The sequence below is a fragment of the Dreissena polymorpha genome, chromosome 3 (assembly GCF_020536995.1).
Source record: "Dreissena polymorpha isolate Duluth1 chromosome 3, UMN_Dpol_1.0, whole genome shotgun sequence".
Taxonomy (NCBI): Eukaryota; Metazoa; Mollusca; class Bivalvia; order Myida; family Dreissenidae; genus Dreissena; species Dreissena polymorpha.
Window position 1 is genome coordinate 82,615,810 of NC_068357.1, and position 23,298 is coordinate 82,639,107.

Sequence of the window (23,298 nt, forward strand, 5' to 3'; positions counted from 1 at the left end):
AATCAGAACTGCTAGCTTGTGTTTTTCGAGATGACATGATTTATTTCCTCGTTATGTTTTTGTTGCATATTTCTTGTATTCATTCCAACCAATGACAAACACATATGTACAATTATTCTAAGCCTTGTATATAAAACAAGTTCTTTCTGATTTGTGCCCTTCGATGAAGCGGTGGACATGGTTTTCATGTGCCATATTTAATGCTTGTGGGATCAACTATCTATATATTTCAGAACTAATTGAACTTAAAATTTGAAATGTCTTAAACTTCGCCATGAAGATATAAGTAATTATTAGCAAACATAGTTTTACGGTTAAAGTGACGTTTCTGGAAAAGAAATAGTGTTGGGTTGCTTTAATTGCATTATGGAAGGGCATATACATTTTGGATAATTTCGAATTATTTTTGGGTCAAACCATTTGATAATTATCGAAGTTTTGAAACACATATTGAATGTTTATTTAAATGCTCGTTTACATATTTTAAATAGCAAATGATGATACAGTGTGTTTATCATTAAACGCCTTAATAACAATATTCGTTGAACAATTCGAAATATTGATTTAATATTTAAGCCTTTTATTAATAAATATACTGTTTGTAAAACATATGCTAGTTTGATAATTTCTCCGATGTATGTCTAAGCGATTAACAAACATTTTGCAATACTTTCATTCAACCTATAAATACACTGTTTAAAAACGAGGCTTATTAAAAAATTTGGACTTCAAAGTATATTTATACATGCATTCATATTGATTGATACAGGTTGTTATCAGCGGTAGTGGGTCGAAACGAAACGATGCGTTAAGCTGTCAACTGACTAAGCGATCATTGAAACACGTATTTATCTAAAAATAGCCGCGTTGTATAAACGACTTGAATGTTTCGTAATTGTGCATTCATTTAAGGACACGACATCGCTACATATATCAATAACAAATAATGGCAATTTCAATGCTGCAGACGTTTTTAATTTTGGCTGTCGGAATACACGGTAAGTTGTATGTTAAATTCACTTGATATACTTTATACCAACTGTTAAGACGTTACGGCTATTTGTTTTGTTTTTAAAAAGTATTACGATCTAGTAAAAAGTTGTATTTTTTCAAATCACGTTCATAAAATCTCGAGAATATATAGGGAACATTATATTGTATTCGCTTGCTTTATAATTTACCGCCATACATTTACATTTAAAATAGTATGCGGCTTTATAAAGTACCAACGTCAAACTAGAGAGTGACATTTATTGAAATGACTCGGCGAACAGCGAAAACGTCGGATATTATATAATGTGAAGTGTTCTGAATATTGAATAACCAATTTTCTGCAACCAACATAAAGAATTGAACCAAAGAAACGCCTAAACATAAAATGTTTGCATCGATTTTTCAAATGCTGTAATGCAATGCTTTAATACCAAAACATTTCAATTGTCTACCGTTATATATGTTTATGAAAATATATTTTAAATCATATTTGCGTCGACAGAAGAAACCGTACACTGTGTTTGCCAACCGTCTCACACATTAATGAAAATACTATTCATTGAAGTGTCAACTGTACTTTAAAACTAGTCTGAGCGTGTTTATATAAGTCAACGTTTGAGTACAACTATGATTATGTGTGTCAATGTAACAAATAAAATACAAGGCGTTTAGTCATCTTGACTTTTTAATTTAAACAAAATTACATTCAAGTACTAGATAAAATTATATGCGGAAATTATACGAAACGAGGTATCTATGTTCACCCGTATGTAGAAAAACACAACAACCGCAAACAATCATTGTACGTTGCTAAAATAAAAATGATAAGACATGAGATAACATTATCGAAGGTTGTTTAATACCGAATTTCTTTGCTGTTAAGACAGGGCTATTTAACGTGTTTCTATATCAGGATGTTAATATGGATTTTTAATATCTACGAACTTTGACAACTCATGTTTACGAAAAGCACATCGGTATGTTAAATTACATTTGAAGTGTTGAAGTGTTGACGTATGTTATGGATTGTCACGTAAAAACACATCGATTCAGACAGTTTAAAGCAGACATTCCAGAAAGGAAAACAATATAAACGATAAACAAAGAAAACATTTTTTGTTTTGCGTCCCATCGTTGTGTAAATTATTTATGTTAATCCCTTCATAAGGCGAGATTATTTTGAACCGCTTGTTTAAACGGTTGCTTGTTGCGCATCGTCAGTCATGAATGAATAGTAAACGGAAATAAATTGTATGAAGGAAGGATCGTTCACAACGTAGTGACTAAACAACTCGCGCACTGATGCAATGCTTACGCAATATCTTAAGTACTATCCTGATGCTGGCCTCTTTAATCATAGTGCAGAAGAACGCATTATGATTCAAAAGGGAAAAATACGCAAAATCCGTTACAAAAAAAATAATACAAGCATGACTTACACTTATTACCGATGATAAAGCATGGAACTATTTAATCTAAAATACAAACACATTTTATGTTTCTAAATAAAGAAGTAAGCACTTAAACCACGAAAGCATCAACACTTATGATAGGATGTTAAAAATCATTTTTTAACAATAACCGGTTCTAAAAGTATTTTATGTAGGCCATGTCAATTCAATGGCTGAATATTGCAACACAGTGGATCAAAACGTTTAAAGCAATGGGTCAAACATCGCGCGCGCACACACATAAATACATACTGATTTGAATCATGTTTTATTACAAGTTGTGGTTGTGGTGGGGTCCTTCCACTGTCAGAAAATGAAGTGACCGAGTTTTGTAGTAGAAGCCCAACTGCTACAGGGTCGGAGAAATCAAGTAACATAACATATCAGCCTGGTTGTAATATATGCATGGAAACACATCAAATACAATTTCAAGTATGATAAAGACATTTCGTATTTATAAATTCCATATATATGTTTCACAGGGGTTACAGCTGGTGAGTGGTGTTTCGTACAGAAATCATTTGGCTTTGGGACTGATTATAAGTACTGCAGTTGGGGATGCTGCACCTACAACTATGGGACGCAATGCTGTGAACAAACGTAATGTAAAGTAACACAACTTTTTCGCCGTTAATATACAAATAATTTACTGTTCTAACCGGAGTTCAAATGTTCGCTTATGTTAATATAAGTGTTATTTAAAGACCAATTTCAGTATGTCATTTTATAGTGAAGTTAGATCACTATAAATTGTTTTAAGTAAACGCAATATCGCAACAGTGTTTGAACATTAGAGCTTTAAGAATGTATATTAAATGTTTTCGTTTGATTGAACGGCAGATAAAAACATACCAACTTGATATGACGTCATGTTACCAGATGCATTTGATATTATTTCAGTAATATCGGAGTTCTGGTCGGTAGCATAGTAGGAGGCGTGATCGGTCTGATAGTGCTTGTGTCGATACTGGTTGCCTGTTGTTGTATCATGAAACGGCAGCGAGCCCGCCAGGGGCAGGTTTTTACTACAGCAAGTACGTTAGTTCTCCTTTTGTCAGTTTACAAATGAAGTGAAATATCGAGTACAATAAATTACTGAAAAGATGGATGGCATTTAAAACATTAAGATATACACATATATAATTATTGTGTAATATATGAATAGTCAAATATACCAAACAATAATAACAACACTATTATATTGTTACATCTAAAAATCAGAAAAAGATAAACCCATGTAAATGTATTGTGTACACTCAATATACATTGCGATGTTTTGAGGAAAGGTAGATTGAATTAGTGTCTATGTTGTTCAGTTTAAAAACATTACTTTTCAGTAAAAAGAACATGTATTTTGTTCATTTATAGATGTCCAACCCGTTTACGGTGCCCCCGGTACACAAATGGCATACGCACAGCAGCCGTACCAGCCTTACCCTACTCAAACAACCAACATGCAGCCTGGTTACATGTCAGCATCCTCTCAGCCGATGCAGTCATGGCAACCGCCCCCATATGAGGAGGTGAACAAGGGTATGAAGCCTTGATGAGTCTTATACATCACGGATAGTCTCAACATACTGTGCTTGCGCGTGTGAACATACGTATGGACATATTGTAAACTGTATTTTTCCTTGTTTGTTTATTTCGTCTTTGCTTAACAATGTTTGTTTAATATGCAACAATACGATAAAAAGACGAAGTTGAACCCAGCAACGAAAAATGATAATTTAAAGACATATTCAACCGAGTGGGATCGGCAAAAACCGTAAACTACCGATTGGGACTTAATGCAATCATTAAAACGCAAATAACTGTTATATTGTTATTCAATAGAAGTTATAAGTGTAAACATAAAACACGTAACAACATCATCAGCCGACATGTGAAGTAAAAGTAAATGTGCCTAAATAATTTTCTACTTTATTTTGATACATATATGCTCTTCTTACGGATACATGTTAGCCTTATGTCCAGTTATATTTATTGCCAACAAGTCTATCATGATTGTGTCTAACACTTGAGGAAAATGATGCCCGAAAATGGCCTCTTTTTAATTATTTGCGGCGATTGAAAAGACTAAATATCTGGTGATAAATATATACATACTCAATGGTAGTTCTAATTTTTCCCCGTTTCAAGCGTTCTTTATTGACCTAATCGAGTAAAATAAGATACTTAACACATTTTCAAACTGTTAAGAGGGAGCAAAATATTTTTACACGAAAGGCGAAAATGACAGCACTTCACACGTATAATGGCAATACTGGTACATGTAGTTTCAAATGACTTAAACCGTATTGTGACATGTAGTAAATTCGATGTTGATTTTCAAGATACGAAAAAAGTATACAGTTGTTGCACTGACTAAAAAGTATTATTCGCTGGGTTGTTACGTGTACCGTTTCTATTTTGTTTATTCTTTGAGTGGCTTACACTTGTTTTGTATTGAAGATTTTCTGTTTACATCTGAACAGCAAAACATGTTAAGGAGATATGTACCAGTATTTTTCATGTAGCAAAAATATACAGTGTTTTCAATGCTGCCTGCTTTTCATGAATAGCTGTACTTATACCTGTGACAGATAATGTGCACTTGTTTGACCGTGTGTACACCATCTTTTTAATATTTGAAGTTTGTGATAGTATATATAAAACGTTCAATATATGGGAAGTAAATGTTGATGTACATTAGTTTCTAAAAATGAGTAACTTATTTTGAGATTTGGAATATAAATATGACTCTTACACCAATAACCTTATCGGTCCCTTTTTATTTTCAGAAAGAAAATTGTGCCGAATGTATTTGTATAGGCCTGTGTTATTTTATGCTTAATAAAAACAAACGGCGCTGTTTATAAGCGTTAGATAAAACTGAAAATGATTAGCGATTTTTTTAAAAGTTTATTTACACATGACTGGAGTTTATTATTCTGAGCAAACAATTATATGGTAAAATAATTGTTAAGTATCAAACTTACGATTTAGAGTGTCAACTTAAACCGCGTATTACAAAAAATGTGATTGTACAGCTTTAAAAAAACATTGAACAATATATTGCGTTGCTCCATCTTTAAAAAAAGTCTAACATATAAAAATATTACTAGATAAGCGAATATTTGGAATATACAATCATACAATACAAAAATGTACCCTTCTAAGAATCGGGGATGTAGATCTCGCGTTTTTTTTTAAAACAGCCTCCTGCATTGCTAACGTCGTTCACCAAATTCTTGTTGCTGTCAACTCGTTCTAAAATATATTTTCAACGGAAAAAGTATTCTGACAGTAGATGGGTTTGAGAGGTTCTTATGTCGAGTAGACCAGCGAATTTTTTGATCCCAGGAGTGATGTTCTGGATTGGTTGCCACCGTCTAGTTTATTGAACCGCATCTTACCTGGACTGTCTCTTGAGATTTCACTCGCTTGAAGGTCGTTTATCTAAACGTGACTTGGTGGGAATCAGTGAAGAAGACACATCTAGTTAAAAAAAAATTGATAACGATTTAAAAGTTGGTTACATATACACGTCTATATGTTGATAAAAATGGATGTCGTACATGAAAGCAAATTTGTTTTATTTATTAATTGATTACCCATGTACGTGTTAAATATCATTAATATCTGAAGATGTATTTCAATGAAATATCAAAGTACCAAAAGTACTGGTGGGGCGATCTTTCTTAAATTTTGTGGTCGTAAAAATAATATACACCGTGAAGCCAACCAATCACCTTTGTTGAATAAAACAGATGGAATTAAGGAAGGGTGACAGGCTGCCTACATAATATATGATTTCGCTATTGGGTTAAAAGTAAATGGTGCTTTTTAAAATAAGTCATTGTCGCACGTGCCAATTCATAAATGTGAATACATTTTTAATTATTATCATTTGAACTGGTTACCTACGTTTTTAGTAGTTTTTACACTGACTTAGTGTTATATATATCTGAGAGTTCGTGAAGACAAACGTTGTCATAAGGTTTCTATACATTATGTAGATTCAATTATTATTGATTATATATTTAATTAATCTGTTTGCTAGATTTTAAGTCACACCGACACAGTTTAGGTCATATAGCGACTTTATGGGAACAAAAAATAAATGTTGATAATATTCTACGGACATATACGAGATTGTTTTGATTAGTTGTAAATCTTTCACGCAAATAAATTTTATTTCGTTAATTAGAACGAATACGGTAGTTAACTGAGATAGTACATCCGCTACGCATGCGCATCAGTGTTCTTCCGCTATTTGCAAAGTGAATTTGCTATCAAAGGTAGTTTGATAAATTCTTGTTAGTTGTCGACGTATTTTGTGATAATTCGTTGTGTTTTTTTATAATTACATTTATAAGACATTTATCGAAGTATATACGATAATATTGGAAGGTCACAACGTAGTTGCGCCGCGATAATCCAAATAAGTTTGCACGTGGTGCGAACATTGTTGAATTGCCAATATGGCGGACGATAACATTATCAGCAGTAATTGCGGAGAACCGGAGAAAAAGCAGTTTCTAAGGGGAAAGCCCTGGCAAACAAAACGTCGATTGTGTTGGATACACCACCTAACACAAACAATAATAACATCATTATGGAATGTTTAAAAAACATCCAACAGTCGCAAATGGCTCTCATTAAGAGAATAGAGGCAATTGAAAATTGCAATTACGACTGTGGTTATTATTTTGATAACGAAGAAATGGACGATTATGACGAGGCGGGGCCCTCGCGTAAACGAAATTTAGAGCCTGAAGAAAATGGTGAAAAATCCAGTAAATTCGCCAGTTTTGCCAAGAAATTTAAACCAACTGAGGTCTATGGTACCGATATTGACGAATATCTGACGAATAACGTTACTGATTTTTTAGAAAAAGAATGCATGAAGAACAGTATAAAAAAAACAGTAAAAGATGAGAATTGCCTACGTCCAGGCAATTGTGATGGCTTGATGGTTGCCAAAATGAATAAACTAGTGTGGGATTCCATGTCTCCACAGACTAGCAGCAATGACAAGAAAATGCAACAAATTGCAACATCTATAGTGAAGGCAGGCATTTTTTTGACAAAATCCATGACCGTGTTAGTGGGCAATGAACAGGATAAGTCGGAGACAGAAAGGGGAAAACAAATTTCGGACAGTTGCAATGATGCGTTGGCTTTCATGTGGCATGCAAACTACCAGGTAAATATGATCAGGCGAGATATGTTGCGTCCAGAACTCAAACGAGAGTATTCTCATTTGTGTACACACTCCCTTTCAGTTACAAAGGATTTTTATGGTGATGACATATCCAAAACACATAGAGAAATCGAGGATTCGGCTAAGATCGGGTTTAAAATGTCTAAACAGTATGGACGAGGCAATTACATGTACAGTGGTAGACCTGGATTACGAGGCCGGAATAGAGGCTACGGGCAAATGAGAGGACAGTGGACAGAGTCCTTTGGCTTACGCCTACCCTTCACAAGGGCCATCAAAGTATGACCAGGATCCAAAAAACCTGCCTCGGAGAGGAGGGGTCAAATACAGATCTTAAACGAGATAAGTGAAACATTTTCAGCTGGTCGATAAGCCAATTTTGTTTCAGCATGGCAAAACATAACATCAGATAAAAAAATATTATATATAATAGAAAATTGTTATATTGAATTTGTAGACAATCTCAAGCCATGTTGATCTTATTTGCAAAATAGGAAATTTAATGACCGGGAATCTTTGATAACTGATGCAGAAATACAAAAACTCCTGAATCAAGATGTAATAAGGCTTGTGGATTTTGATCAAAAACTATTTATCTCCCCCCAATATTTCTCATTTTACAGAAAAACAATGAGTATAGATTAAAACTCAATCTTAAAGATTTAAATGCATTCATTCCTTATGGCCATTTTAAGATGGACACCTTTGAAAACGCTCTCACGTTGATTACCAAATTTATGTACATGGCATCCATAGACATACGTCATGCATATTATTCAATTTTAATGGCTGAGGTCAGTTACATTTAAGGTTTCAATGGAGAAACAACACTTATCAATTTCGTGGTTGTCCAATGGAATTTCACACGGACCTCTGTGGTTTACAAAAATTATGAAGCCATTGTATGCAACTCTACGTAATGCATGAAATATTTCCTCTGGGGTTATAGATGATAGTCTGCTTGCAGGAAAAAACAAAAAAAAAACAATGCTTAGATAACATTAAAGATACTGACGAATTAATGACAAAGCTAGGTTTTATGATACACCATGAGAAATCTGTAATGATACCTTAAAGTAACATTACTATTCGAAATCAACGAAAATTTCGTACAATTGTTCGTAAAATAAACTTAACCAATTAAAAATCAATGTTCCTTATGACAATTGCCGAAATTTCAACGTAAGATGTGGTCTGGTAAAATAGATGTTTGTAGATACAAAATGCTCGTTTTTATTATTGTGTTGCATATTTATTCATACGACACATGAACACTAAAATGGTGTTCGTGTGTCGTATGAATAGATATATTCGCGGGAATTAATTGTGGCCACAAATAAATAAAAACGAGCATTTTGTATCTACAAAAATCTATGTAATCATACCACATCCAGCGTTGAAATTGTGGCTATTGCTATAAGGAACACTGATTGTTGAGGTGTTCACTTTATTTGTCGAAATACTTTACAAAATTTGCGTTGATCGTGAGCGTTAAAGAGACTCTAAAAAATTATAACCTTTTTGGTTCACGTCATTGATTGAGAGAGAATGATTGTGTATTTGCCAGAGGACAACACAGACTTTATAATATCAGAATGTACAAAATTGTTAAAACTGAGTTCCTACATTAATTCGAGAGGTTGCTAAAGTGATTGCCTTAATTATTTCCTCTTGTTCTGGCACTGAATATGAGAAGATTGCATTATCGTAACCTTGAGAGAGAGAAAATAAGTCACTAAAAAGAAGTAAAGGCGACTATGATGCTAATGCATATAAGTTCTAGAATGAAACTAGAGCTCAAATGGTGAGACACACATATTATGTCTGAATGCAGAAAGATAGATACAGGTAACCCCGACGTTGTTATTCAAACTGATTCTAGCACTCAAGGCTGGGGATATAGTTTTAATAATCAAACAGGTGGTGGTAGATGGTAAAGAGATGAATCGAATTCTCACATTAATGTTTCGGAACTAAAGGTCATCCTTTTTTTTCTCTCAAGACGCTGCAAAACAGTATTCACATATTGCATGTTAAAATACTGTCCGTTACATCAACTACAGTGTGCTACGTAACGAATATGGGTGGATGCAAGTCCTTTGCATGCGATATTGTTGCAAAAGATATATATGGAATTTTTGTATCCTCCACAGAATATAGTTGTCCATAGCACATTTACCAGGGAAATTGAATGAAGCTGATAGGCCGTCACGAGAATTTAATAACAATTTAGAATGGGAATTGAGTAATCAAGTTTTTCAGAACATTTGCACATTGTGGGGTCAACCTACAATAGATCTGTTTGCATCATGATTGAATCACAAGTTGGACAAGTATTGTTCATTTAAGCCTGATCCCAATGCACAATGTGTTGATGCGTTTTCTTTTGATTGGGGTGAATTTTCAAAATGTTATATTTTTTGCCCGTATCAGTCTGATCAGTCGCTGCATTGGAAAGATCCAGAGGGACAATGCACGGGCAGTCATAATTGTGCCACTGTGGCCGACACAGACGTGGTTCCCAGGACTATTTAGCATGCTTTTGGACCAACCACGCATTCTGCCAAAAGCACAAACTATGCCACACACAGGTCTAGAACATCCATTTTGGAGAACGATGGCTATGGTCGCCTGTCTTGTATCTGGAATTTATTCAGAAACCAAGGACTTTCACATAAAGCTACCAGCATACTCATCGCTTCTTGGTGTCAATCAACCAGACACGATTTCAAATCATACATATCAAAATGGTTATCTTTCTGTAAGAAATGGCAAATCATTGAATTTTCTCCTACATTAAACAATGTCATAGAGTATTTGACAGACTTATATGAAAAAGAACACAGTTACAGTTCGATCAATGTGGCTAGGAGGATACTGGAAATAACTGGTTTTACAGATTTTGGACATGACGGGGATATGTGCAATCAACTTAGAAATGGAAACAGTGACATAACAATAGGAACACACATATTGCAATTATTATTTTTGGGCTTAAGATTCCCGTTTGCTCACTTTGTAACTAAAGGTTTTAGGCTTCGGAATCGTATGGATTGTTTTGAAAAGAAATGAGATTGTTGTACGGTTATAATGTGTTATATACATGCATGGATGGAGCACAGGCGAATAGAACATTTTTACATATATGTATTGGTGACAATACAAAAAGCTATGTCTCATCAATTCCATGTAACAATTTCCCAATAGATTGTGTTGAACAAAATATATAGAAACAACATATTAAAATGTGGAATTTCAAAAGGATGTACACGTCTTCTAACCCTACCAAATAAACTTGAAATTCATTGGTAAATATTTACTGACTATTATGCTTGGGGCCAACAAAATGCCTTACAATAACATATAAAACTTACATCTGTACACTTTCATATAGATAGCAAATTTAAAATGAGAACTTCTTTAGCAGAAGATCTACTTTCATATGAAATGTGCCATTGTTTTCAACTGTATAAAAATGCTTAAGGTGAGAAGGGAAAAATACTTGATGGTGTAATATAATTACTTCAACAGACTTCAAAAATGGTAGAGATTTTTAGAAACAGAAGACCAATTGCAGATAAAAGTGATAAATGATTAATACAAATAAAACAAGTAGATGTTTGGTTTTTGCAATGGGAAATAGCATATTAAATGGCACTGACATTGCAAAAAATAAAACATATAAATGTTCAAGGTCTAAGAAATTTATGGACGACATTCATTCCTGTTTACAAGGATTTATTACATTGACTGATAATGTGTTTAGATTAAAAGCAAGCATTCCAAGTTAACCAGCCCTGATAAATTCAGATGTTATTGAAAATGTATTTTGCCAACAAAGTGCAAATTACAATGGTGCAAATGCAAATCCATCTTCATACCAATATAAAAATATATTAACAGCATTTTATTGGGTGAACACAACATTTAATCAAAGTACTGACAGTACTGGTGTGACGATGCTTTTGAGAGAATGGATATAAAAGCCTCAAGTTAAGTTTATCTACATCACCACAATCACCACAATTGTGTATGTTGGTACGAAAAAAAATTTGGTACAAAAATTTGCGAAAATAATTTGGGTATGAAAACAAATTTGGGTACGAAAAAATATTTGGGAACAAAAAATTGGGACCGAAAAGATTTTGGGTACGAACAAAAAATTGGGGATAAAAAAAAATTGGGTACGAAAAAAAAATTGGGAACGAAAAAAAATTGGGTACGAAAAATTTTAGGTCCGGAAAAAATTGGGAAAACGGGAAAGTAGTACCTGTGGAGAACTTGACCCACACTCGCACATTTTCGGCGCTTTCCGTCAAACATCAGATAAGTTCCTCGAAGGCAATAGTATAAATTCACATTTCAGAAGCGGTAATGCGGTCCTACCTACGCGCGTCAAAATGTAAGCGAAATATGTACACAAGTCTGTCAGGAATGATTGAATTAACGAAGAAAATCGTGTATTGATGTAAGTTTTTTGAAGAAATGTGCAGAAAATATATTAAACAAGAGCTGTGTTTGTGAAACACAATGCCCCCTGCTGCGCAGCTTTGAAGCCATATATTTTACCTTTGACCTTGAAGGATGACCTTGACCTTTCACCACTCTAAATGTGCAGCTCTATGACATACACATGCATGCCGAATATGGAGTTGCTATCTTCAATATTGCAAATTTTGACCTTTGACCTTGACATTGAAGGATGACCTTGACCTTTCACCAATCAATATGTGCAGCTCTATGAGATACGCATGCACGCCAATATTGAAAAAGTTGTGACCAATGTTAAGGTTTTCGGACAGACAGACAGACGCTTTATATTTGACATTTGACCTTGAAGGATGACCTTCACCTCCACCTTTCACAACTGAAAACCTCGTTAAATTTGAAACAAATATGTACATATGGTTAATTTACAGCGGTTATGATTATTTTGCTTACAAGTATTTAATTCAATAGAAACCGTTTGTCTGAATACGCGTCGCTCTTGGCTTTTTCTTCATAAGCACAGTGTTAAGTTAAATTCCGATGAGGATATCATAGAAGAATCTTACTGTAAGCCTTCGTAACATTTAGTCGTACTGTTTACATTCACCGATAATTTTACGAAAAACTAATAGTAAAACCCGAGCAGCCGATACATCTGTGAAAACACGTCGCCGTATCTGCCGTTCAGAAATATATTACCTTGTTAAATTATTAATCGCATTGAAATGTTCACATGAGTTTATTGTTGCTTGGTCTTACCTCTGTTCTATTGACGAATTAGTTAACCGCTTACGTTGCCGACTATGAAGGTAGATCGTCACCTTTATCAATAAATCGACTTACATTCAAGCTAGACGATACACAGTCAGGTGAATAACGTAGTGGATATACCAAGTTATTGAATAACAATAGTTTGCCAAGCAAAGGCATTTTTTTCTAAGTTTGTGCATAGGGATATGGTTGATTTATAGTTGTTATTTTCGACCATTGTCTGTTTGTAACACATGTTGTGTTATGCTATGTAAATTAACCATATGTAAATATTTGTTTCAAATTTAACGAGTTTTTTTATCAAAATAAGTACCGAGAAGTTCAAATGCTAGCCAATCAAAGAAACACACATGTAGTACTTGTAAACATTTAACTTGAGTTTTTAATACTGATGAACAACCATACATTATCGGTAGGACAAAATTTTGTTTTTCATATATTTAAGGCAAGAGGTTGGAAGTACCTCTATTATGGTAAAAAAAACAATATTCGGGGTACACTCCAAGGTTAGCGATTTTATATTTCGTTTCAAAATCAGATACCGTATGAAGTATCATCACCTGATTGCTTACACCGTTGGTGCTTAATAGCGGTTATCGTTGTTTGATGCCACGGTTTGGATTTGTACGTATTTCAAGACGTGTAGCCAATAAATATGGCATACATTACATTATACAACATACACACTTTTCAAATGACATTATTAAAGCTGTTGTCATCTATATGAAGGGTCAATGCAAATAATGGCGTGTTAAACCAGTAAACTGTTATTACATTTCATTTTAAACAATCCAAATTAAACAACTTACAATAGTAAGTGTTAGAGTAGTTCAACAAAACACAAATGATCAGGTCGTAAATCGTGAATGCGAATAAACAACAGTAAAAGTTTCTCAAATACTGGTGTAAAAATTTAATATTTTAGAGGTCGCCGCAAGCGAATATTGCTACACAGGCATATTGAATTGGGAAGTCTGCAGGCGGGGTTGCTGCGATGGATACTCAATATGTTGCGAACACACGTGAGAACTGATATGGACCCGTTAACCTAATGCTTCAAGTATATATTAATTTCAAGTGCATTTAACTTGGTAGTTTTGCAAAGTTTTAGTATATATGTTTTTATATTATATCATTTCAAGTTTGAGTGACTGAACCGCTTTAGGTTTGGTTGGCATGCTAACAATATTGCGTTGTACTAAGCATTTTTTGCGGAGGAGAGTCGATATTCTTTTTGTTGATACTGTACTATGTAAGGTAGTACGTGTATTGTTTATAAGACTTCGATCGGTTGCTGTAAATGGGACATACATACGGTCTGAAGTTTCCGCAAAAGACGTATTAAAAATGTATTTGTGCCATATATGAATATGTATAGTACTATTTGACTGCTACAATCGTTAAAAAACAACAACTATAAAATACAAAAGTACCAGTTGAGTTTGAACCCACAGCCAAACAAAATTTTCATTTATGTCACATTCTACAGTTAAGGTATTTTTGTATCAAGATTACAATGTTCTGTACATTGTATGTATCTGAAATGTCACTTTAAATGAAAGATGTTAATAAAGAGTATACCACACAAATTTATCATATTTTTGTCTCATTACATAGTATTGGGTTACATCACATTTTGTACCTTAAGTGATGGAGGCAAACAATTGTGCATTTATAATTAAATAAAAATCAATAACGAATATAAATATTGGATATGTGAATTAATAAATTAAGCATGCTTATTCAATATTTATATAAAATATTTATTAAATATATATATATATATATATAATAATATTATATAAGTCAATGAACTGAAAATAGCTTGCCATTTTTCAATGTGTCATTCATTAAGGCATAGAAGAAAATAACCGTTATTTTTACGTACATTCTCGAAATTCCCTATTTAACAATTTGTTTTATAACTTGTTTATTAAAAGCTGATTTAGTCAGTATGATCCATGGAAGCGAATATTTAAAAAGTATAAAACAATTATTTCATGAATATGATCAAAAATAGCATGTAAATATTGAAAACAAAGTAGCCTACAATACCACACATATCATAAGCGGCAGAAAACATAAGGGATGGCCTAATTACTGGAAAGAAACAACGTGTTCATTGAATCAGAGGTGTGCATTTTTTTGTTTCCGTTATTCATTGAATGCTCAATTAGTCCACATAATTTCGAGATTCGAATTATGTGGTAATGCTTTGCAATAAGATATAGGCATTCCTAATAGAAAACTAGGTGACCTTTGAAACGACATCTCATAACTGCCGAAATATTGGGCACGCAATTTTGACGCCAACTCTTTTTTAAAAGCTATACCGAAGTGTTAAAAGCTATTAAACGCATTGTTATTGACGTTCATTTTTTGAAACCCAACGGATATTTAATACAGGTTAAAATAACAGCGACCACAATATATTTTCAGCAATGCAGGCCTGATTGCTGGGGCCGTGGTAGGTTCCTTGGTCTTTGTCGCAACCGTCGTGTTGATCGTCGTATGTTGTGTGTGCTGCGTGCGCAGATCTTTAGGCGCCAGTGGACAAGTGCTCGGGAACGAAAGTGAGTAGTATACTATCCAGTAGATTAATCTGAGATTTGAATGAGTCAAACTCGTTTACGCCTTATAATAATGGGACTAAGTTTTAATGACTTAGTTAAATTTATAGCAAAATTTGCTACTGTTCCTTGACATTTTACAAACATTATGAATTCTTCATTTTAATTTATTTAAAGATTTATTTTAAATTTGAAAACAAAAATATTACAGAGTAAACACAATGTCGTGTGTGTGACTATGGATTGGCTATTTCAGCCACTGAACAAGCAGCCGTAATGACCTCGTCTAACATGACCTATGGGCAACCACAGTCCTACCCGATGCAGACGACCCATACGGCGTCTGTGTCAGCCCCACCCCTACAGGGCAGCGATGCCCATCCCGGGTCTAAAATGGGATGCGAACCACCTCCGTATTCCATGCAGCTGTCATCTTTCCCATCGCCACGATATTAGAACACCATCAGAACTGCTTGCTTGTGTTTTTCGAGATGACATCATTGATTGCATTGTTATGTTTTTGTTTCATATTTCTTTTATTCATTCCAACAAATAGCAAACACATATATACACTTATTTTAAGCCTTGTAAAAAAAAACACACTATATTTCTGATTTATGCCCTTCGATGAAGCGGTGGACATGGTTTTCATGTGCCATATTTAATGCTTTTTGGAACAACTATATATATATTTCAAAACTAATTGAACTTAAACGTTGAAATATCTTTAACTTCACCATGCAGATGTAAGTAATTATTAGCAAGACATAGTTTTACGGTTAAAGTGACGTTTCTGGAAAAGAAATAGTGTTGGGTTGCTTAAATTTCAGTATAGAAGGGCGTATACGTTTCGCATCATTTCGAATTATTTTTGGGTCAAACCATTTGATAATGTCGATGTTTGAAAACAAAATATTAAATGTTATTTTAAATGCTCGTTTACATATTTTAAATAGCAAACGATGATAAAGTGTGTTTATCATTAAACGTTTTAATAAAATTATTCGAAACATTGATCTCATATATAAGCCTTTTATTAATAAATATACTGTTTGTAAAAAATATGCTAGTTTGATAATTTATCCGATGTATGTCTATGAGATTAAAGTGGTATTATGGGCATTTTTCACTGTTGAATTAAGCTGCAAAGAATGAACAGGTCAAAAGAGTTAGTTAACATGTGTTAACTGACCAATTATCTACAACTCATCTTGAACCAGCTGTTTATAAACGAATATATTATTTTCGATATTTCACATGACTCACCCAGCCGAATTGATCCGTAAAACAAAATTGTGTTTTTGTGTCGTATGAACGAATCTGCATGAAAACTACATTTAGACTCAGATTGTACATCGAATCATTTTTGTCGTGAGTTGTAAAAACGAAAGTACGGTTGATATTCAAATGGATTATTTTTCTCTTTCCGGGATATTGTTTGAGTACTTTTATGCTGCATTAACAAATAAAAGTGTATATGAAGTGAAAACACCAACTTGAAGAATAATCAACGGTTGCGATAGTCACCTATAAACTGTTAGATGCCCATAATATCGCTTTAACAAACATTTTGCAATACTTTCATTAAACCTATAAATACATTGCTTTAACAACGAGGTTTATTTCAAAATTTCGGACCGCAAAGTATATTTATAAAGCATTCATACTCGTTGATACAGGTTGTTATCAACTGGTTCGAAACGAAACGATGCGTTAAGCTGTTTATGTCTGACTAAGCGATCTATCTGCGTACATTGAAACACGTAATTAATCTAAATATAGCCACGTTGTATAAACGACTTGAATGTTTCGTAATTGTGCATTCATTTAAGGACACGAACATCGCTACACATATCAATAACAAATAATGGCAATTTTAATGCTACATAAGTTCTTAATTTTGGCTGTCGGAATACACGGTAAGTTGTGTGTTAAATTCACTTAATATATAGTTTATACCAACTTTTAAGACGTTACGGCTATTTGTTTTGTTTTTAAAAAGTATAATGATCTAGTAATTTAAAAATTAAAAAAAGTAGTATCGTTTTCTAATCACAGGTTCATAAGATCTCGAGAACATACAGGGAACATTATATTGCATTAGTTTGTTTTGCAATGTACCGTCATACATTAACATAAATTAAAATAGTATTCGGGTTTATAAAGTAACAACGTCAAACTAGAGTGTGACAAAGTATTGTAATGACTCGGCGAACAGCGAAAACGTGAGATATTATATAATGGGCAATGTTGTAAATATGGAATAACCAATGTTCTACCACCAACATAAAGAATTAAACCAAAGAAACGCCTAAACATAAAATGTTTGCATCGATTTTTCAAATGCTGTAATGCAATTCTTAAATACCAAAACATTTCAATTGTCTAACGTTATATATGTTTATGAAAATATATTTCAAATCATATTTGCGTCAACAGAAGCAACCGTACACCGTTTTTACCAATCGTCTCACACATTAATGAAAATAGTATTAATTGAAGTATCGACTGTACTTTAAAACTAGTCAACGCGTGTTTATATAAGTTAACGTTTGAGTTCAACTATGATTATGTGTGTCAATGTAACAAATAAAATACAAGGCGTTTAGTCATCTTGACTTGTTATTTAAAACAGAATTATATTCAAGTGCTAGATAAAATTCTATGCGGAAATTATAAAAACGAAGAATTTAGTATCACCCGTATGTAGAAAAACACAACAACCGCAAACAATCTTGTACGTTGCTAAATTTAAAAAAAGGTTGTTCGATCACGAATTTCTTTCCTGTTAAGACAGGGCTATTTTACGTGTTTCTTTATCAGGATGTAAATATTGATTGTTAATATCTACGAAATTTGACAAGTCATGTTTACGAAAAGCTTATCGGTATGCTAATTTGAATGTTAAATGTTGAAGTGTTGACGTATGTTATGGAATGTCACGAAAAACCAAATCGATTCAGACAATTTAAAGCAGACATTCAAGAAAGGAAAACAATATAAACGATAAACAACGAAAACAATTTTTGTTTTGAACCTCTTGTCGATACGGTTGCTTGTTGCGCATCGTCAGTCATGAATGAACAGTAAACGGACATAGATTTTGTGAAGGATAGATCGTTTACAACGTAGTACAACTTGCGCACTGATGCAATGCTTACGAAATATCTTAAATACTATCCTGGTGCTGGCCTCTTTAATCATAAGTGCAGTAAAACGCATTATGATTCAAAAGGGAAAAATACGTCAAATCCGTTAAAAAATGCAAGCATGACTTACACTTATTACCGATGATAAAGCATGGAACTATTAAAAATAAATACAAACACATTTTATGTTTCTAAATAAAGAAGTGTGAGCACTCAAACCACGAAAGCATCAACACTCATGATAGGATGTTAAAAAATCATTTATTTACAATTTCCGGTTCTAATAGTAATTTGTGTATGCCATGTCAATTCAATGGCGGATATAGCAACACACTGGATCAAAACGTTTAAAGCAATAGCGCGCGCACACAAACATACATACACACTGATTTAAATCATGTTCTATTATAATGTGTGGTTTTGCTGGGGTTCTTCCACTGTCAAAAAATGAAGTTACCGAGTTTTGAAGTAGACGCCGAACTACTACAGGGTCGGATAAATCAAGTAACATATCATATCAGCCTGGTTGTAATATTTGAATGGAAACACATCAAATACAATTTCAAGTATGATAAAGACATTTCGTATTTATAAATTCCATATTTGTGTTTCACAGAGGTTACAGCTGGTGAGTGGTGTTTCGTACAGAAATCATTTGACTTTGGGACTGATTATAAGTACTGCAGTTGGGGATGCTGCACCTACAACTATGGGAAGCAATGCTGTGAACAAACGTATGTAAGGTAACACAACTTTTTCGCCGTCAATATACAAATAATTTACGTTATTAACTGTGTTAAAATGTTCGCTTATGTTAATATAAGTGTAATATAAAGATTAATGCCAGTGTGTCATTTTATAGTAAAGTAAGATCACTATAAATGGTTTTAAGTAAACGCAATATCGCAACAGTGTTTGAACAATAGAGCTTTAAGAATGTATATTAAAATATGTTTTCTTTTGTTTGAACGGCAGATAAAGAAATACCAACTTGCAGTGACGTCACGTTATATTTTAACACACGCACTTGATATTATTTCAGTAATATCGGAGTTCTGGTCGGTAGCATAGTAGGAGGAGTGATCGGTCTGATAGTGCTGGTTTCGATACTGGTTGCCTGTTGTTGTATCATGAAACGGCAGCGAGCCCGCCAGGAGCAGGTTTTTACAACAGCAAGTACGTTAGGTCTCCTTTTGTCAGTTTACAAATGAAGTGAAATATCGAGTACAATAAATTACTAAAAAGATGGATTGCATTTATAATATAATTATTTTTGTAATATATGAAAAGTCAAATATACCAAACAATAATAATAACACTATTATTTTGTTACATCTAAAAATCAGAAAAAAGATAAACAAATGTAAATGTATAGTGTTAACTCAATATACATTGCGATGTTTTGCGGAAAAGTAGATTTAATAAATGTCTGTGTTGTTCAGTTTAAAAACATTACTTTACAGTAAAAAGAACATGTATTTTGTTCTTTATAGATATCCAACCCGTTTACGGTGCTCCCGGTACACAAATGGCATACGCACAGCAACCGTACCAGCCTTACCCTATTCAAACAACCAACATGCAGCCTGGTTACATGTCAGCACCCACTCAGCCAATGCAGTCATGGCAACCACCCCCATATGAGGAGGTGAACAAGGGTTTGAATCCTTGATTAGACTAATTCATCACGGATAGTCTCAACATACTGTGCGTGTGTGTGTAAACATACGTATGAACACATTAGTACCTGTATTTATTCGTGTTTGTTTATTTCGTCTTCGCTTAACAATATGCAACAATACGATAACAAAGTTGAACCCAGCAACGAAAATGATAATTTAGAGACATTTTCGCCCGAATGAGATTGGCAAAAAACATACACTATCGATTGGTATATAAGGACATCATTTAAACGTAAATAGGTATGTGATTTATATCTAATAGAAGTTTATAAGTGTGAACATAAAACATGTAACAACATCATCCGCCGATATGCAAAGAAAAATTAAGTGTGCGTAAATAAGTTTCTACTCTATTTTGATAAATATTAGCTCTTCGTACGGATAAATGTGAGCATTATCTCCAGTTATATTTGTTGTTGCCAACAAGTATTTCATGAGTGTGTCTAACACTTGAGGAAAATGACACGCGGACATGGAATTTTTTGAAATTATTTGCGGCGAATGAAAGACTAAATATCGGGTGATAAATATATACATAGAGCTACTCAAGGGAAGTTCTTATTTTTCCCCGTTTCAAGCGTTCTTTATTGACATAATCGAGTAAAATAAGATACTGAATACATTTTCAAACTATAAAGAGAGAGCAAAATATTTTTACACGAAAGCCGTAAATGACGGCACTTCACATGTGGTAATGGCAATACTGGTGGTTTCAAAGGACTAAAACCGTATTGGTACGTGTAGTAAATTCGATGTGGATTTTCAAAATACGAAAAAAAGCATGCAGTTTTTGCACTGACTAAAATATGATTCGCTGGGTTGTTATGCGTACCGTTTCTTTTTTTATACTTTGTGTGGCTTACACTGTCTTGTTTTGTATTGAAGATTTTCTGTTTACATCTGAACAGCAAAACATGTTAAGAAAATATTAACTTTTTTGTCATTCAGCAAAATTATACAGTGTTTTCAATGCTGCCTGCTTTTCATGAATACCTGTACTTATACCTGTGACAGAAAATGTGCACTTGTTTGACCGTGTGTACAACATCTGTTTAATATTTGAAGTTTGAGATAGTATATATAAAACGTTCAATATATGGGAAGTAAATAGTGATCTACATAATTTTTTTAAAAATGAGTAACGCATTTTGCGATTTGGAATGTAAATATTACTCTACACCAATTACCTTATTGGTCCCTTTTTATTTTAAGAAACGAAATTGTGTCGAATGTATTTGTATAGGCCTGTGTTATTTTATGCATAATACATTATAAGCATTAGGTAAAACTAAACTGATTTGCGATTTTGTTTTCAAGTTTATTCACACATGACTTACGATTAAAAGTGTCCACTTAAACCGCGTATTAAAAAAGTGTGATTTTACAGCTTTAAAAAAAATATTGAACAATATATTGCGTTGCTCCGTCTTTAAAAACAGTCCAACATATATAAATATAACTAGATAAGCGAATATTTGGAATATACAATGATACAATACAAAAATGTACCTTCTAAGAATCGGGGATGTAGTTCTCGCGTTTTTTTTTAAACAGCCTTCTGCATTGCTTACGTCGTTCACCAAATTCTATTTGTTGTCAACTCGTTCTAAAATATATTTTCAACGGAAAAAGTTTTCTGATAGTAGATGGGTTTGAGACGGTCTTATGTCGAGTAGACAAGCGAATTCTTTGATCAAAGGAGTGATGTCCTGGATTGGTGGCCAACGTCTAGTTTATTGAACCGCATATTACCTGGACTGTCTCTTGAGATTTCACTCGCTTCAAGGCCGTGTATCTAAACGTGACTTGGTGGGATTCAGTGAAGGAGACACATCTAGTTAAAAAACATTTGATAACGATTTACAAGTTGGTTACATATACACGTCTACATGATGATAAAAATGGATGTCGTACATGAAAGCAAATGTGTTTTATTTATTTATTGATTACCCATGTACGTGTTAAATATCATTAATATCTGAAGATGTATTTCAATGAAATATCAAAGTACAAAACAGTACTGGTGGGGCGATTTTTCTTAAATTTTGTGGTCGTAAAAATAATATACACCATGATGCCAACTATTAACCTTTGTTGAGTAAAACAGATGTAATTAAGGAAGGGTGACAGGCTGCCAACATAATATTTGATTTCGCTATTGGGGTTAAAAGTAAATGGTGCTTTTTAAAATAAGTCATTGTCGCACGTTCCAATTCATAAATGTGAATACGTTTTTTATTATTATCATTTGAACTGGTGACCTAGGTTTTTACTCTGACTTAGTAATATATGTATCTGAGATTTCGTGAAGACAAACGTTGTCATAATGTTTCTATACATCATGTAGATTCAATTATTGTTCATATATATATATTTAATTAATTTGTTTGCTGGATTTTAAGTCACACCGACACAGTTTAGGTCATATAGTGACTTTATGGGAACACACAATAAATGTTGATAATATTCTACGGACATATACGAGATTGTTTTGATTAGTTGGAAAACATTCACGAAAATAAATTTTATTTCGTTAATAAGAACGAATACGGTAGTTAACTGAGATAGTACATCCGCTACGCATGCGCATCAGTGTTCTTTCGCTATTTGCAAAGTGAATTTGCTATCAAACGTAGTTTGATAAATTCGTGTTAGTTGTCGACGTATTTTGTGATAATTCGTTGTGTGTTTTGATAATTACATTTATCGAAGTATACACGATAATATTGGAAGGTGACAACGTAGTTGCGCCGCGAAAATCCAAATAAGTTTGCACGTAGTTCGAACATTGTTGATTTACCAATATGGCGTACAATTACATTATCAGCAATTCTTGCGGAGAACCGGAGAAAAAAGCAGTTTCTAAGGGGACAGCCCCGGCAAAGAAAAACGTCGACTGTTTTGGATACGCCACCTAACACAAACAATTATCTCAATAATAACACCATTATGGAATGTTTGAAAAACATTCAACAGTCGCAAATG

The 23,298-nt window shown here is 33.5% G+C and overlaps 1 protein-coding gene across 5 annotated transcripts; it reads left to right on the forward strand.

The window, feature by feature from the left end:
- Window positions 1-777: 777 nt before the first annotated feature.
- LOC127875012 (uncharacterized) lies at window positions 778-21,288 on the forward strand. Of its 5 annotated transcripts, none has more exons than XM_052419745.1 (4): window positions 778-998; window positions 19,248-19,365; window positions 19,674-19,807; window positions 20,125-21,288. In XM_052419745.1, the coding sequence occupies exons 1-4, from the start codon at window positions 947-949 to the stop codon at window positions 20,301-20,303; spliced, it is 483 nt and encodes a 160-aa protein (XP_052275705.1). In that variant the 5' UTR covers window positions 778-946; the 3' UTR covers window positions 20,304-21,288. The 5 variants fall into 5 exon arrangements, with proteins under 5 accessions (XP_052275705.1, XP_052275701.1, XP_052275702.1 ...); XM_052419741.1 differs by having other exon boundaries at window positions 780-998; window positions 19,248-19,374; XM_052419742.1 differs by lacking the exons at window positions 19,248-19,365; window positions 19,674-19,807; window positions 20,125-21,288 and adding exons at window positions 2,927-3,044; window positions 3,345-3,478; window positions 3,813-5,192 and having other exon boundaries at window positions 812-998.
- The last annotated feature ends 2,010 nt before the right edge of the window (window positions 21,289-23,298 follow it).